We start from the raw sequence: 17,883 nt of genomic DNA on the forward strand, positions 1-17,883 counted from the left end.
CCCCCCCCCACCCAAAACTCCCACCCACCCCCCTTTTTAAAAATAATCCTTGGATTTGACCGAGCCACAAAACGCAACCTGGTTTGTTTTTGTTTTCTCTGATGCCGGAAAACTTCTCAAGGTACCGGAGAGAGGGACCGACACAACCCTGTTGGGGTGGGGTCGGGGGGGAACCCCCAAATGCTAGAAGTCATTGGAGGCGGACTCCATGAAACCCCCTCCGCCCCCCCATCTTGCAAAAAGAGGTTGGTGTGCAATAGAATCTGGGCCCGCCACAAAATAAACCAGAGATGGGATCCGGGCTTCGCGGCTTCCATTCGTTTTTAACCTGGTTGTTGGGAGGCCTCGTCGTACACACTGGTGAGAAACCGGATGTAAGGGCGCTCTTGGGTTTCGTGGCACCGCCTGCCAGGCCCAAAAGCGGATTGTGCGTTGTGATACGGCGACAACACAACCCTCACAACTAAGGGACGGTGGGGATGGAAAGCCATGATGGGAGAGAGAAATATGGGGGGGAAATACCCCAACCGGGCAGCCCAAGGGTCTTTCTCGCCCACGGTAGCGCCCCTTTCACTCCTCTTGAGATTTAACCGTATAAGATTTAAATACGGGCAGTCCTCGACTTACGAACCACAAGGGAGCCCCCGATTTATGTGGGTTTGGAGAGACCGTTGTTAAGGGAATGGTTTTGCTCCGTTTGGCGACCTTTCTAGCCAAGGGAACCATGACCGGTGTTAAGTTAGCAACACGGTCGTAAAAGTGAATCTGGCTCCTCCCATAGACTTTTGCTGGTCGCAAAAGGGGGATTGCAGGAAGCTGCAACCGTCATAAATAGGAGTCAGCCGTGAGGCCTCTGAATTCTGATCACGCGACCGTGGGGACGGTGCAAAAGTCGTTACATGTGAAAAACAGGCGTAAAGTCACTTTTGGAGGGGGAGGGGGTGATGTAACTTTGAACGGTTACTAAATGAACTGTTGTAAGTCGAGGACTACCTGTATTGATAGATTCAAATATATATATATATATATATATATTTATTGCAGAATCACCGTTCTGCCTCTGGGCCCTTCCAGCCACGTGGAGCTGCTCCTAAAATTACAAACGGCGCTTATAGCGTCAGTCCAACCCCCGTTATTTGTAACCTGCTTCGGATCCCGAGGCGGAGAGAACCAGATCGGCACCCCGGATCCGACTCCCAAACGAGAACAGACGAAGGGGGTCTTGGCTGTGAGCAAGATGTATGATCCCGGAGTCAGCGTGGGGGGAGAGTGTGGGGCAGGTGGAAGGCTCCAGACTGCGGCCTCCATCCGGCTCTCGCACCGACGGGAGTGAACTCCCGCTTCCCGGAACTCCGCCAGACGGACAAGCGATGTCTACAGGGGCCCAAAAAAAAATTCTCGAAAAAGCCACAGAGCTTGCAAAGGGTTTACTTTGTCCCAGTGGCGTTCTTGGACCGTAAGAAATACTGATCGGCTCGCCCCTTTGGCCTCTCCGCTATCCGGATCTCCCGCTCAAACTGCCGCTGGAGTTGCATGGCCAGCCGCCGGTCGGCCTCCTCCTGTTCTAGTCTCTGCTCGGTCCCGCCCCGCTGCTGTCGCCTCTGCCGTCTCAGCGGGTCGGATGCCGGAGGGCCCTTGCGACAGCCCACCGACGGCCTCAGCCGCTTGACCGAGGGGTCCAGGTGCTTGGTTTTGCATGGCCGCTTCTGTCCGCGCCGCAGAGAGGGAGTCTCCTCGCCGAGTCCCCTCTCGAGACGGAGGCCGTTGGAGAGACGGCGCAGTCCGCTCTCGTCCCAGTATCTGCGCGGCTTCCGCTCGGCCGGATTCCCGAGCGTGCCGTTCTCCGAGGCCGCGTTCACTCGCACGACTTTCCGGGCTATCGTTTTGGCATCGAAACGAAGGCACGAGCCAGCCGGACGGGGCGCCGATTTCATTTCGGGGAGCTCGGACACCCTGGAATCGGGGGGTTTCTCGGCGGGTCTTAGCGGGAGGACCCTGGGGGTCAGCTCTGTAGCCTCTGAGGCTCTCCGATCATTTACAGAACTGTCCGGCTTCGCTAGCGAGCGGGGAAGGAGAGGGTCCGCCAAGGAGACATCGCCGCAAGTGTTCAGAGGACAGTTGATGGGGATGTTGAGGTTCGGGACCGGGAAATCTTCGCCCGGCTCGGGAACCGAGGTGGTCAAGGTAGCCTTGGAGAGCATCTTTTTGACCTGACGTTCCTGGAGGATCTGCTCCCACTTCTTCAGGATCCGAGGGCTGGCTTCGTAGGTGGTGGGCTTCTGCAAGCTCCTGGTCAGGTTCCTGGGGGTGGACTTGATGATGAGGGGGCTCAGCACACGCCCGTCCGGCAGCTGCTTGGGAGGCGTGCAGGGGGAACAGACGATGGGCTTGAAATGATTCAGCTCCTCGGAGATGCTGTCGTTGCTCTCGGGGCTGATCGAGCGCTCCTGCCTGGGCGGGGCGGGGAACGAAGCCGGCCCCTGGTGGGAGGCCAGGCGCTTCTCGGCCGTCAGGTCCGGAGCAGAGAGGCAGCGGTTGTTTTGGGTGGAGGAAAGGACACCCACCAGGGAAACGGAGGCACCAGTGGAGGGGTTGACCTGCAAGACAAGACGTTATCGGTCAGGGATGGCGCCAAAAAAAACAAAACGGAAGTCTGTGGAGGTTCGGGGTCATCCTGGTCACGGTTGGCCCCAAAGTGATTATTTTTTCAAGAGGTGACTGGTCTTTCTTGTTTTTTTCCTTCGAAGTTGTTTCGCTTCTCCTCCAAGAAGCTTCTTCGGCTCTGACTGGATGGTGAGGAAGGGAAGGGTTGATATTCCTTGCAGACAGAACTGGTCATTTGCGTCCTTTCAGAGGGTCGTTGAGGCCGCTTGGAGGTTTGTCCGTGGGTTCCCTGAGTATTGCAAATGGGCGTGGAGCCTTCTTGGCGGCAGGATGTTGTCTGCCCAGTGTCCCTTCCCGGTTGGCTCCACACCCATTTGCACCCCTCAGGTGATCCTGAGGACACAGGTAACCCTCCAAGTGGCCTCAGCGACCCTTCTCAAAGGGTGCAAATAACCGGTATGAATCCTTCCATTCCCCACCATCTGGTCAGAGCTGAAGAAGCTTCTTTGGATGAGAAGTGAAATGTCTTCAAAGAAAAAAACAAGAAAGTTGTCGCCTCTTGGGTGGGGGGAAAGCACCTTTGGGAGACAAAACGGCACATCAATTCAGAACAACGGAGGCAAGAGAGACAGGGGAACCACCGCGTTGATTCATACTGTCTTTCCCAGAAAATTTAATATTCAATTTAATAGTCGATTTATAGCGTTCCCACAGTCCCGTGACTGCATTTTACATCGTTCCCGGTTTGCGGGCAAAAAATTTACTCCCAGTTTTCGGTAAAACCAAACCGACGGCAAATGGCCGGTTCGATTAACGACTTCGCCACCACTCCAAAAAGAGGCCCTCAAATCAGGTCGGCCCCCATAGGACGAAGCCATTTTACAAGCGTGACGACCTACAACAGTGACGGACATGCTCCGCGAGGGTCCGAGGTTGAGGGCTTGCGTCTACACGGCTAATCTCCTCTCCGATCCTTTTCTTAAAGAGGAAAAAGTCGAGACTTTCTTTTTCTTTTTCTTTTTAAAGACAGCCATGATTTTTTTCCCCCCCAGGGGTCAACCAAGAATCCGGTACCTTTGTCCTAACAGGAGCCGATCTCTGCCTGCTCTTCGATCGATTCCCCAGAGTATCGTTGCAACTTTGACTCCGTTCGACTTTGGAGCTGAAATTTCTGTGGAGATTTTGCAAAAAAAAAGGGAGAGAGGAAAAAAATAATCTTAGCGCGCCTGCAAACATCATTCCTTCTCGCTATTATTAAAGCGCCAGCCTGTCCTTTCAGATACAGGCAGCCCTCGACTTACAACAATTCATTTAGTGACTTGTCGTGCCCTTGTTGGGAGTCTTGACTCTGAGGGGGAAGTCAAGCAGCCGACAGGGAGGGTGGCTCCGGTGGCTGTGGAAGAAACGGAGGAAGGGCACAGTTCGGCCCTCCTCTCTTCATCCTAGGGCACACAGGGAGGAACAGAGAAGGGAGCAAAGGGGCTTACGGGAGAGGAAAGGGCCCTGATCCCCTTCATGGGCTGCAGCTGGGAAGACTGTTTAAAAGGGCAAACTGTGCAGCATGGCAAAGTTGCTGGAAGCAAAGTGTGCATTATCTTTGTCCAGACTTATCTGGGTTTTGGCGTCCTCCCGACTGTGGTTTCTGTGTTATCTGGTGGAAGTCTGCAATTTATCATCCTGGCCCTGCTGTGTTAATTACTTCAGTGAGGTTTGCGTTGGGTTTTTTATTTCTAATTATCTTTACTTTGGGTTCGGACTGCATTTACTCCGTTTGTAGACTGTTTTTGGAACAGTTAGATTTCCATCTGAGAATAACTGGACACTGGGGGCCAAGTGCGAGGGTATTTCAAGGGTATTTATTCTACTTTTGTGACTTTGTTATTTTTGGGTCACACCCCGGGTCATCACAGTGACCGCTCAAAGTTAGAAGAGCACGGGGAAAAAGTGACTTATGGTCGTTTTCCACACATTGTTGCGGCATTCCCCGTGGTCCCACGATCAAAATTCAGACGCTCTGCAACCGACTTGTATTTATGATGGTCGCAGCATCCTGGGGTCACCTAATCCTTTTTTGCGACCTTCGGACCGGCAGAATCCACAGGGATGCCGGATTCACTTCACGACTATGTGACTCACTTAACAACTGCAGGGATTCACTTAACAAATGTGGTCCAGAATGTTTGTTAAAAAAAAAAAGGGGAAATTATATATAAAATGTTTGACTGTTGGCCTCTGCAGTTTAATCCCGGGGTCTCCAACCTTGGCAACTGCAGATCGAATTAGAATATTTGAAATGTAGCTGGGGGGTTGTCGGCAGCGTATAAAGAAAATATATATAAAATGTTTGACTGTTGGCATCTACTCCCGGCTGTGTGTTTGCGGCAGCCGGTGCAGATGGCAGTGGAATCGGACAGTGGGGAAAAACGGGGACCAGTCCGGGAGTCTGGGGAGGACTCGAACGAGGGTCTTGCGTCCGATGCAGAGTTGGGCCAGGACCATCTGAGAGTGGGGTGCTGCCTCTGGAGTCTGGCAGCAGCGAGGCAGAGGAACAGCAGGAGCCTGTTCCTAGTACGCGTATGCACAGAGCTGCCAGAAGGCGAGAGCAGCTGAGACAAAAGGGGCAACTCAGGAGTAAGGCTGGGAGGTGACTCCCCCTCCCATAAGGGATAAAAGTCAGGCCAAGATGATGAAACCTTTGCAGGAAGCAAAGTCACTCGATCGGTTCAGAGTCACCGTTAAAGCTCTTTGTACTTCGGTTGCTTTCTTTTCTAGTTCATTTGATACTTCTGTTTTTGGCAGCACTTCAACAGAACTGAAAGGTGGGTGCTTATCTCGGGGAACTGTTTGAGATTAATTCTGGCTGGGAATGAAAACAATTCCGAGCATTGCAATAAAATGGGTTTTGTTTTCAAAAATAAGTTTGTGCATCATTGCGGTTTACGAAGCCTGGGTCAGTTTGCAAAGATGTTCCCAACCTGAAGCCCAGAATGTTGGAAATATCAAAAACAGTCAAGGGACCTTTTTTCACATGCGGTGGATTTGCCCGGAAGCCAAGCGATATTGGATTAGAATTTTAAAAATGGCTAAGAGGAAATAACAAGCCAACAAATTGAATTTAGACCTGAACATTTCTTGCTAGGGATAATAAGAGGAGGTTACAGCAAAAAAGATAAAACGTATTATTTTGCATATAATTACTGCGGCCAGAATCGTTTAACGCACAAACCTGGAAACATGACAGTATAACCCTCTGAAGGGATAGTGATAAAAAAAGATCTTAGACTGCGTGGAGATGGACAGGCTTGCACTGGAATTAAAAGGCAGAGGTGAATCGGAATTCTATCTGGTCTGGGACGCTTGGTAATAAAAGCAAAGATTAGTAATGTAATTACGATGTATATATGAGTATCTGTGATACTGTAGCGTTGTAAAGAATGTACATATATTTTAAACTGCTGAAAAATGTTCAATAAATATGTGTGTGTGTGTACAATAACGATTTGTGGACTTCAACTCCCAATTCTGTTGGAGTTGGGAATTGCCAAGTTTGGAGACTCCTAGTTTAGTCAGTCGTTTTTCTGAAAAGCATCTTTTAAAAAAGATATTTATTTATTAAATTTATAGGCCACCCTCCTTAGTGTCAAAGCGAGTTTTTCGATCATCTCTTATCGCTCAACCGGAACCGCCGGCGGGAGGGGTGGGGAGGACTTACCCAGCCAGCAAGGCGACCGAATAGGCGCTGCCCTTGGAGACAAAAGCCGACCGATAGACGGGCCGGCACTGGAAGGGTTCCTCGTTTTCGGAATCCGACAGGCACTCGGGAAACTGGTGGGTTAAGCGAAGGAAAATCAGGGTGCACATATGGCAAGCACAGCGCCCCACAAGAGCGCCGTGGGAAGTCCCTCCCCTCCCAGAAGAAGGAAATATTTTAGGAAAGGTTAAAAAGGCGGGGTATTCTATTTCTCTGGATGGTAAAAGAAGAAACGTGTTTTAAAAGGCAGGAAGCAGCTCCCTGCTCACCCCCTGCAGATATTTGGTGCCCGTGGAGCAGGACGGAGCCAGTCTGTCTACCAGACTAAAGACCTCCAGCTTCAGGACGATGGGATTAAGACAGGACTCTCCGGGATTATAATAGGATTGTCTAGCAGCAGAGCACCATCTCCTAAGGACATTGCATCGCCCGGCAAACTTTAACCCAACTGAGCTCAGACAGATATGACCCCTACATGGCCCCATGGGAGTCTGACAACAGCCAATAGAAGACATGTTCTTGCACAGGAACAGGAAGCTCAAGGAGAAGGTATAAAAGCCACCCACTCTCAACTCCAGGTGGTTCCGCTTCATCATTAAACCATCTTTTCAATCAGCCTCCCATGTTTCCAGTGTCATTTGATACTGGGCCCAGCTGTTCCGCATCAGCCGCCTCCAGATCTGGGGGCTGTTGACTCTCCATCTGAGGGCTGACGGATGGCCCAGGTTCTGCCCCCACCTTCTCTCTCTCTCTCTCTCCCCTCCCTCCCTCTCTCTGCCAGTTCCATTCCTCCTCGGAGCTCCCGTCTTGAAGACCAGCCCATAGATTTCCACTGCTCTCCTCTCCTTTGCCTTCTGCGTCAGGCACTGGACCCATCTATTCCTCCTCTTCCGCATCAGCCACCTCCAGACCCAAAGGCTGTTGACTCTCATCTGAGGACTGATGGACTGGGCCGTCTGTTCCTGTCCGTTCCTCTCTGTCTCTCTCTCGTTTCATTCCCCTCAGAGCTAGAACTGTCCCATAGATTTCCACTGCTCTCCTCTCCTTTGCCTTCTGCGTCAGGCACCTCCAGACCTGAAGGCTGTTGACTCTCATCTGAAGACTGACGGACGGCCCAGGTTCTGCCCCCACCTTCTCTCTCTCTCTCTCTCTCCCCTCCTTCCCTCTCTCTGCCAGTTCCATTCTTCCTCGGAGCTCCCGTCCTGAAGACCAGCCCATAGATTTCCACTGCTCTCCTCTCTGACGGACGGCCCAGGCTTCCTCTCTCTCTTTCTCTCATTTCATTCCCCCTTGGAGCTCCTGCCCTGAGGACCAGCCCATAGATTTCCACTGCTCTCCTCTCCTTTGCCTTCTGCGTCAGGCACTGGACCCGGCTGTTCCTCCTCTTCCTCATCAGCCACCTCCAGACCTGGCTCTTCGGTCCCAAGGACCGGCCCATAGATTTCCACTGCTCTCCTCTCCTCTCCTCTGCCTTCTGTGCATCTATGCATCAAGCACTGGACCCGGCTGTTCCTCCTCTTCCTCATCAGCCTCCTCCAGGTCTGGGGGCTGTTGACTCTCATCTGAGGACTGACGGACGGCCCAGGTTCTGCCTCCCCTCTCTCTCTCTCTCTCTCTCTCCCCTCCCTCCCTCTCTCTGCCAGTTCCATTCCTTCTTGGAGCTCCTGCCTTGAAGACCAGCCCATAGATTTCCACTGCTCTCCTCTCCTTTGCCTTCTGCGTCAGGCACTGGACCCATCTATTCCTCCTCTTCCGCATCAGCCACCTCCAGACCCGAAGGCTGTTGACTCTCATCTGAAGACTGACGGACGGCCCAGGTTCTGCCCCCACCTTCTCTCTCTCTCTCTCTCTCCCCCTTCCTCCCTCTCTCTGCCAGTTCCATTCCTCTCGGAGCTCCGTCCTGAAGACCAGCCCATAGATTTCCACTGCTCTCCTCTCCTCTGCCTTCTGTGCATCAACCACTGGACTGTTTGATCCTCTTCCGCATCAGCCGCCTCTAGACCTGGGGGGCTGTTGACTCTCCATCTAAGGGCTGACAGAGGACCCAGGCTCCGCCTCCATCTCTCTCTCTCTCTCTCTTCTGCCTCCTCCATCCCCTCTTCCCCTCGGAGCTCCCAAGTTGCCCTGATGCTGACCCTGACTCCTACGCCTCCTCCTCCGCCTCCTCCTCCGATTCAGCTGGCCAACAAGCCGCAACACTTACACATTCGTGACTCACTCTGGCCACCAGGGATTCCTCTTTCTTCTGGTCATCCGTCCTCTTCCTGTCCACTTCAGCGTCGTCCCCCGCCATCAGCTTGTGAATCAAATCCTCCGACATCTTCTCTTCTTGCCGTCTGTCATGTCTCAGCTAGGAAGCAAGGTTGATTTTGTGAAAGAAAGGAACAGCAGCAGCAGCAGCAAGTTCCTTCGGATGAGAATTTGTGTAGGTCGCGTGTAAGCTGTAACCCCATCGAAATCCTGAGTCTCGAGCCAAACTTCAAAAACTTCAAAAGGATTTATTGAGAGTTAATATGCCGGCACTGCCTGGGTGTAGCCGACTCTGAGAGATACATCCTTCCTTGTCACCCTTGACCCTGGTTTTTCCCCAACCCCCGGGTGTATCCTAATTCATATCCTCCAATGGGACACCTCCATAGCCCAGAGTCATCGATCAGGCTCTCCAGTTGGAATTTTGAACGGCAGAAACTTTGATCGCCTAGTTACTATCTTTCAAAACATTTATGGAATGTAGTTTCAGTTTCCAAGCTGCTGCACTGCTCTTTCAAACCCCTTCCCCCCTCCTCCCTCCCTTTCGGTTGGCGATTCTAAAAAGACCAGAGAAATATTTTAGGAGTTGACATAAATGGGGAAACCTCTTGTCACGTCTCGTTTTTTCGGTGCCGTTGTAGCTTTGAGCGGCCACTAAGCCAACGGCTGTTTAAGTCAAGGGTTACCGCTAAAATATACCGATTAAATAAAAATGCACCTGGCCGAACGTACCTTTCGCAAGTGGCTTTTATGTTCCTCGTGAATCTCTCCGTGTTTGGCCAAAGTGATGGGCGTTCTGAAGATAAAATCTATTTTTTCAAAAAGGGGGTGGAAAAAAAAGAGGACAAATGTTGAGCGTTTCCAGTCCATTCACACCTGCTGCCGAAAGACAACCCGCCCTACAACGAGGCAGTCCTCGACTTACAAACCACAGTGGAGAGCGGAAACCTGCCTGTTTACGCGATGTGGTCATAGGGTGAGCCGTGACACGACTTGTCGGTCAGATTTTACAACCCCTTTTTCACCCCCACCCACCCCAAATTCCTCAAGAGGTCTTCTAGTCCAGCCCCTCCCTGCTGAGGCAGGAAACCCTGTATCCTTTCGGACAAAGGGCTCTCCGGTCTCTTCTTAAAACCCTCCGCGATGGAGCACCCACAACTTCCAGTGGCAAGCAGTTCCACTGGTTCACGGTTCTCGTTGTCCGTAAATTCCTCCCTAGTTCCAGGTTTGCTCCTCTCCTCGATGAGTTTCCACCCGTTGCTTCTTGTCCTGCCTTCTTCAGGGGCTTTGGAAAATAAGTTGAGCCCCCCCCCCTCCTCCTCTTTGGGGAAAACCCTGGGATACATAGGAATACTAAGATATTGGGATTTGCACTCGCTCCTGTGGACCAAGGCCAGGTCAAATTTGAAGGGGGAGGACGTGGAGTATTCTTGCAAAGAAACAGAGGACAAAGTCATCCCCAAAATACTATTATTATTATTATTATTATTATTATTATTATTATTATTATTACTACTACTATTACTACTACTACTACTATTATTTGCACAGTCAGCCAGGTGTTTAGATTGGGTCTGGCATTTTTGTCTACCTATCGATCCCTTCCCAAGGACCTGGGATAGGCAAATCTGGACGTTTGACGGTATTGCAGATCTCGCCGCAGGATGGAAGCTGTTCCAAGCAAAGCTGCCTTCTGCAATTGACCGAGGGCAAATGTGTCAATGCCACACTGATGGTGTTCAAGTGGTGGCTCCAGTTGTTTTGGGACTGCCCCCAAGGCGCCTATGACGATGGGCACTACTACCCTTGCTTGCCTCTGCCACAGTTGTTCTGTTTCTATTTGTAGTTCTTCGTGTATTTCATTATCTTCTCCAGTTCTTTCTCTTCTCTTCTGCTGTCTCCAGGCGCGTCCACGGCCACTATCCAGACTTTTTGGTCTTTCTTACTGATGGCTGTTAAGTCCGGGGTGTCATGTGGCAGGTGCCTGTGTTATCCCACCCCCGTCGGAGTCTGAATCCGAGGAGGAAGACGAACAACTGACAAGGAGCAGGAATGTGGCTCCGTTGGCTGTGGAGGGATCTGGGGAAAGGCAAAGTCTGGCCGGGCAGAGCAGAGGAGAGGCAGAACAAGGGAGAGGGAAGACCCAGGCTCACCCCCTCTGCATCCACGCAGGGAGGAACAGAGAAGGGAGCAACGAGGGTTGCATGGCTTACGGGGGAGGAAAGGGCCCTGATTCCCTTCGTTAGACACAGCTGGGAAGGAGAGTTTAAAAGAGATGCAAGCTGAGTGCGGCAGCTTCTGGGAGCAACCGTGAGTTTATCTTGTGTTGACTTTGCTAATCTGTGTTCCTGGCATCCTCCCAACTGTGTTGAATTACTGCTGTTCCTTCACATCTGGAATTCTTGCTCCTGCCCTGCCGGACTAATGACCTCACCTTGCCTTGTTTGGACTTTAAGTTACAGTTTGTGTTGACCATGTTTTGGACTTGAATCTCTGAAGCCAAAGGCTGTTTACCTGGGAGAGTTTTTTCTCCAGCCCAGAAGGTAACCAGGACATTGGGGGGCAAAGTTGGAACTAAGAAAGGGACTCCTCCTGATGATCTGACTGTGTCCCAAAGCAATTATTATTATATACAAAAATGAGAGTGCAGCAAACGAGATAACTATGCTGGGTTTCGTATCACAAATCACTAGTCGAACACTTTCCAAGCATGATGATGATGATAATAACAATAACAACCATAATAATAATTATTATTATTCATAAAAACAATGTCTACATAAACAGTATGTTGTCTGGGTACAGTTAATTTTGAGAAATAATGATAACAACAATTATAAGGAGACAGCCCCCCCACACACACACACCCGGATTGGGCATCTGCACACGCTCTGGAGCCAGCAGGACAGAGAAAGGTTCCATGCTCAGGTTTCGTTGCGAAACGGGTGTGTTCCAAACGAGGACGAGGGTGTGTTCATCTTCAAAGAGAGGCACCTGGCCCCAGGCAGGTGTAAGTCGGGAACGTGGACCGAGTCCTGGGCTGACGGGCGGGAGCCCCCGGACTGCTTTGGGTCACCAGCCCCACTTTAGAAAACCAGGGTTATTGTAAACCAAGGTTTCCATAAAATCCTGGCGGGATCCAGCAGAGATCAGAGCCAAAACATTCCAAAGCCCTTCAATTCTCAAAGCGTCACTTGCTCCAATAGGGATACTGATGGTGTTACCTTGGAGCACCAAGGGACCCCACAGTCCTCCTCCTCCTCTCCACTCACCCACTCCCTTCTAGCACTGATGAGGTTCCCTGGTTGGGTCATGAGACGTCTGCAAGAAAACCACCAAGCTCAGAGAGCAGGAAAGACCACACAGTCCTTCTCCTCCTCCTTCCTAGCACTGATGATGTTACCTAGTTTGGTAATGAAAAATCTGCAAGAAACGACCAACCTCAGAGAGCACCAAGGACCCTACAGTCCTCCCTCTCCTCCTCCTCCTCCTCCTCGTTTTCCCTAACCTCACTCCTTTTAGCACTGGTGATGTTCCCTAGTTGGGTCATAAAACGTCTGCAAGAAAACTACCAAGCTCAGAGAGCACCAAGGACCCCACAGTCCTCCTCCTCCTCTCCACTCACCCATTCCCTCCTAGCACTGATGATGTTGCCTAGTTGGGTCATGAGACGTCTGCAAGAAAACCACCCAGCTCAGAGAGCACCAAGGACCCCACAGTTCTCCTCCTCCTTCCTAGCACTGATGATGTTACCTAGTTTGGTAATGAAAAATCTGCAAGAAACAACCAACCTCAGAGAGCACCAAGGACCCTACAGTCCTCCCTCTCCTCCTCCTCCTCCCCCTCCTCCTCCTCCTCCTTGTTTTCCCTAACCTCACTCCTTTTTAGCACTGATGGTGTTCCCTAGTTGGGTCATTAAAACGTCTGCAAGAAAGCTACCAAGCTCAAAGAGCACCAAGGACCCCACAGTCCTCCTCCTCCTCCTCCTCCTCTCCACTCATCCATTCCCTCCTAGAACTGACGATGTTGCCTAGTTGGGTCACGAAACGTCTGCAAGAAAAACCATTCAGCTCAGAGAGCACCGAGGAGCCAGTTTCCCACCCTGATCTACCCAGATTCTCTTCTATAGATAACTGAGATTTAATCCGTGCTTATTTCACCAGCGGGGTGGGGTGGAAACGCTCTCTAACCCCCGGTGGGGGGGGAAGCCCGCTGAGCCCCTCCCTCACCAATTCCCAAGCCACATTGTTCTCCTTTTGAACACGCTTAGCTGCCCTTATAGCCCCTTAAAACATTACATCAGAATGTGTGTCGTGGTTGGGGTGGGGTTTGGGGTTTTTATTTATTTATTTATTATTTTTTGCATCTTTTAGATCTCTTCGAACGGACGGTTGAATCTGTTGTCATCTGAGTCTGGGACATTTGTTGTGCGGTTACTTAGGGCTGTGACCACATCTCTGGAAAAGGCCAATTTTATTTATTTTTTTTCTCTTTCTGCCGTCCTGTTTCGATTGCCCACCCGGCTCCTCCGAGGTGACTCATGCTTAGGAGTTATTTTTAAAAAGACGCCCAGAGGGAGAAATTTTCCCCATTCTTGCATGTTGGAAATCTCGACCCAGGTAGAGTCGAACCACGCCAAGAAACACACACACACACACACACACACACACACACACACACACGCTCTCGCTGGCGCTGCCTAAATGCCCTGCCCCTCTCTCTCTCTCTCTCTCTCTCTTTTCTTTTTAGCTTGTTTCAAACCAAGGTTAGGTGAAAACCTCTACGGCAAATTTATTTTGCAGTTTGCAAAACCTCCCTTGTGAGTCATCCTGGCTTCCATGCTGTTTTCTGGACGGCAAGATTTTATTTATTTATTTACTTACTTACTTGCTACAGCCCGGAGGATCCTGATAGCCAAGTCACCGAGATTAAAAATAAATAAATTAATCCGCTAAAGCTTCAAAATTACACAAAAACAACAAGCGTCCGGGATCGGAACACAAGGCCGGTAAGGAATGGGACGGCCTTAGCTTGTGAGTGGAGTCTTCATTGTGAATATTAATAGCTAGAGCTACTTTGGTCGGGGAATTAAGGCACCAGGTTAGAAAATGGGAGGCTGGGAGTTCTAGTTCCCACCTTAGGCAGGTAAGTCTGCTGGGTGATTTTGGGCCAATCACCGAAAGAGTGAGTTCTAGTCCCGCCTTAGGCATGAAAGCCAATTGGGTGACTTTGGGCCAATCACCAGGAGACGGTGAATTCTAGTCCCGCCTTAGGCATGAAAGCCAATTGGGTGACTTTGGGCCAATCACCAGGAGACGGGGAGTTCTAGTCCCGCCTTAGGCCTGAAAGGCAACTGGGTGACTTTGGGCCAATCACCAGGAGACGGGGAGTTCTAGTCCCGCCTTAGGCATGAAAGCCAATTGGGTGACCTTGAGCCAATCACCAGGAGACGGGGAGTTCTAGTCCCGCCTTAGGCATGAAAGCCAATTGGGTGACCTTGAGCCAATCACCAGGAGACGGGAGTTCTAGTCCCGCCTTAGGCATGAAAGCCAATTGGGTGACCTTGAGCCAATCACCAGGAGACGGGAGTTCTAGTCCTGCCTTAGGCATGAAAGCCAATTGGGTGACTTTGGGCCAATCACCAGGAGATGGGAAGTTCTAGTCCCACCTTAGGCAGGAAAGCTTGCTGGGTGATTTGAGGCCGATCACCAGGAGATGGGGAGTTCTAGTCCTGCCTTAGGTTCCAAAGCTGGCTGTGTGACTTTTTTCCAACCCACCTCACAGGGTTGTCGTTGTGGCTAAAGTAGTAAGAGGAAGAAGGGGCGTTGGATAAGTTTAACACCTTTATTTGTAATAGTAATCAAGACAAGATACAAATACACAAAACAACATCTCCCGAAACCCAAACCAGGCGGCATTGTGACTCTCAGCACAAACACGTGTGCAAATCAGCCAGCCTCGTGCCTTGTCCTATGACCTAGGCTGCTCCACATACTGCCCACTTGTGAATGCACACACTGGTGTGCAGAAGACTCCGATGGTGGAAGGACCAAGAAAGTCCTTTCAAGAAAGGCGGAGGAGAATCGGCTGCTACTAGTAGTAACGTTAGAAAAATGTGGTTCCTCCTGTTCCCTTCATTCCAGGCCAGGGATCTCCTTGCTCTCCAGACCCAGATGGGATCTGGAAAAGAGATTTCTGGTGCAACCAAGATCCATAATGGCTTCTCGTTTCTCTCTCTGGATCTGGGGAGGGGGAGGGGCTGGCAAGGGTCCCACCGCGATGATCTGAACGCTGTTGTCTCCAAACTTGGCGACTTTTAAGACGTGTGGACTTCAATTCCCAGAATCCCCCAGCCAGCTAGGATCGAGAAACAGGAAGCAATTATGGCTGGGGGATTCTGGGAGTTGAAGTCCACATGTCTTAAAGTGGCCATGTTTGGAGACCTCTGCATTACAACAACCAAAACACATTCACACTTCTGCTCTCTAAGCCAGTGTTTCTACAATTGTTAAGATTTGTGGACTTCAACTCCCAGAATCCCCCAGCCATATCTGCTTCCTGTTTCTCTCTGGAGGTGGGGGAAGTGGGCCTTCCCATCATAAGGGTCCCACCGAGATGATCTCGGCGTTGTTAGAGGAACCCAAAACACACATTTCCTCCATTCTAACCCAGAAGTCCAAACTTGGCCTCTTTAAGACTGGTGGACTTCAACTCCCAGAATTCTCCAGCCAGAATCGCTTCCTGTTTCTCGATCCTAGCTGGCTGGGGAATTCTGGGAGTTGAAGTCCCCAAGTCTTAAAGTGGCCAAGTTTGGGGACCCCTGGATTAATAAGGCCACTTCTGGACTTCAACTCCCAGAATCCCCCAGCCAGCATTACTTAAATACTGCTTCTGTATCAGTACAGGTAGTCCTCGACTTATAACAGTTCATTTAGTGACCTTTCAAAGTGACGGCACTGGACAAAGGGATTTATGACCGATTTTCACACTTAACGACCGCTAGGGAATCTCCAGTCACACGATCGAAATTCAGATGCTCGGCAACTGACTCGTATTTATGACGGTTGCAGTAACTCAGTGGGGGAACCAGATCCGCTTAGCGACCGTGTTCCTAATGTATCAACTGCAGGGATTCAGTTAAACCGCTCAGGAAAAGAAAGGCCGTAAAAAGGGGGCAAAGCTCAACTTAGTGACAGAAATTTGGGGGCTCAGTTGTGGTCGTAAGTCGAGGACTACCTGTGTTTCTCCCCCTCCCCTTGGAGATGGGTGGACTCCAACTCCCAGAATTCCTCAGCCGGCTCTGCTGGGGTCTTTGGATCAGCTCTGCCAGCTCGGGGGGTTCTGGGAGTTGAAGTCCACCCATCTCCAAGCGGCCAAGGTAGGAGAATAGCTCCTGCTCTGGACACCCAACAAGCCAACCCCAAATCTCGGTCTGCTTATAAAAAAAAAAAAAAGAGACTCGCATCCAGCCAACATTGGCAGATCTCTGCCTCTTGTCACGTGAACGCCTTTCAGGGCCAGCAAAGGCGAGCATTCACACAACCACCGCTTGCCAGTGGCATCCCCACGACCGCTCCGACGGACCCGCGGATGCCACCCGGTCAGCCTCTCCCCGCTTCCAATCGCAAGGATGGACGCGGATGATGGGAAGGCCGGGAGGGGTGGGGCTGTGGGGCCGCCCTCACACCAGCCCCGCGGCCACGCCCCCGCTTCCAAGGCAGCCAATGGGCGCGCTTCCCGCTCATTTTTTTTTTTACCCCCGCCGCCGCCACGTCGACGCGCGTCCGTTCACACGTTACGTCGGCCACGCACCTCGCGCAGGGCCCGGCTCTCCGCCGGGGGCCTCCCGTTGCCCCGAGCGCCGCGTAGGGGTCTCCGGGGCTCCGTCGTCGTCCGCGGGGACGGCCTCGTCCCGACGCCGCCGTCCCCGGCCTCGTCGTAGCGGCAGAACCGACGAGCCCGTCGCCCGCCCGCCTGGCCCGAGCGCCGCCGCCGCCATCTTCTCCCGGCGGGAGGAGAGCGGGGGAGGGCGGAGCCAGCCACGCCTCCTGCTCCATATTTATGAGCGGCCCGGGTAGAGCGCGCCCCCGAGTCGGGCGGGTGGCCACGCCCCTTTCTGAATATTCATGAGCGCCCGCCTTCTTGCGCGCGACGTACGTTTTCACCCCCCCACCTTGCCGAAAGGGTGGAGCCTAGTGTCCCCGAAGGCCGCATGGACGCGTGTCTGTAGCACGTTTGCATAGCGTTACGCCTCTATAACACGCATCTGCCGCACATCTATAGAATTACCACACACACACACACACACACACACACACACACACACACACACACACACACACACACACACACACACACACACACACACACACACACACACACACACACACACACACACACACACACACACACACACACACACACACACACACACACACACACACACACACACACACATATATATATATATATATATATATATATATATATATATATATATATATATATATATATATATATATATATATATATATATATATATATATATATATATATATATATATATATATATATATATATAAAAAAAAAAAAAAAAAGACATCCAGCATAAATTGTCAGTGCCAAAGCAGAACCTACAATGGAGACTGCTGGCAGTGAGAAATGAAATAAAAGTTACTTCTGTAAATCTAGACATGCTTTTATATTTTGAATTGTATATTTTTATCTTGTGCATTAAATGTGATGTGAATGTGCCATACAATATACATCTTCCTCATAAATACACACATACACCCTGCATATAGTGCATGGGCTCATAGGCCTGAGGTGCACAAGCCATACTGTCCAGATGGTTTGCAGTCCAGATGTGGTAGCCCTTCTGCCAAAACCAAGTGGCTAAGCTAGTGAAGCTAAGTGCCATCGTGAAGTCTTGCTTAAGGACCAGCGGTTCCCTTCATGACCATTGCAAAAATGGTTGTCCATTTGTAGTTGTGTGACAAGGGTCTCCAAGCTTGGCAAGTTTAAGCCTTGTGGACTTCAACTCCCAGAATTCCCGAGCTAACATGACTGGAGAAGGAATTCTGGGAGTTGAAGTCCACAGGACTCAAAGCTGCCAAAGTTTGAAGACCCCTGTATTGTGTGTTATCTCACATAATTACTTAACAATATAGTTGTGTGATGCCTCACTCAGTGACTTAACGATTAATTTCCTGATCCCAAGTGTGGTCAAAATGAGGACTACCTGTAAATGGAGGGGGCCATGCAAGTCAAGAGTTGAA

General features: G+C 50.9%; 1 protein-coding gene across 1 annotated transcript; it reads right to left on the minus strand.

The window, feature by feature from the left end:
• Positions 1-849: 849 nt before the first annotated feature.
• RNF169 (ring finger protein 169) lies at positions 850-16,628 on the minus strand. Its single transcript, XM_087937800.1, has 6 exons — positions 16,418-16,628; positions 9,338-9,414; positions 8,559-8,705; positions 6,317-6,429; positions 3,679-3,775; positions 850-2,597 (listed from the first exon to the last, which is right to left on the minus strand). The coding sequence occupies exons 1-6, from the start codon at positions 16,602-16,604 to the stop codon at positions 1,428-1,430; spliced, it is 1,791 nt and encodes a 596-aa protein (XP_087793926.1). The 5' UTR covers positions 16,605-16,628; the 3' UTR covers positions 850-1,427.
• Positions 16,629-17,883: the final 1,255 nt, after the last annotated feature.

This window comes from Pseudonaja textilis, chromosome 7 (genome assembly GCF_049901715.1).
Source record: "Pseudonaja textilis isolate UNSWEBS1 chromosome 7, rPseTex1.2, whole genome shotgun sequence".
Classification (NCBI taxonomy): Eukaryota; Metazoa; Chordata; class Lepidosauria; order Squamata; family Elapidae; genus Pseudonaja; species Pseudonaja textilis.

What these genes read in the sequence shown, in the direction of transcription:
- RNF169 (XM_087937800.1), bottom strand. Translation starts at nt 16,604, where the DNA reads ATGGCGGCGGCGGCGCTCGGGCCAGGCGGGCGGGCGACGGGCTCGTCG. An exon ending in ATAAAAGCCACTTGCGAAAG is followed by an intron (nt 8,706 to 9,337) that starts GTACGTTCGGCC and finishes CTTGCTTCCTAG; the next exon opens with CTGAGACATGACAGACGGCA. An exon ending in CGGCTCCTGTTAGGACAAAG is followed by an intron (nt 2,598 to 3,678) that starts GTACCGGATTCT and finishes CTTGTCTTGCAG; the next exon opens with GTCAACCCCTCCACTGGTGC.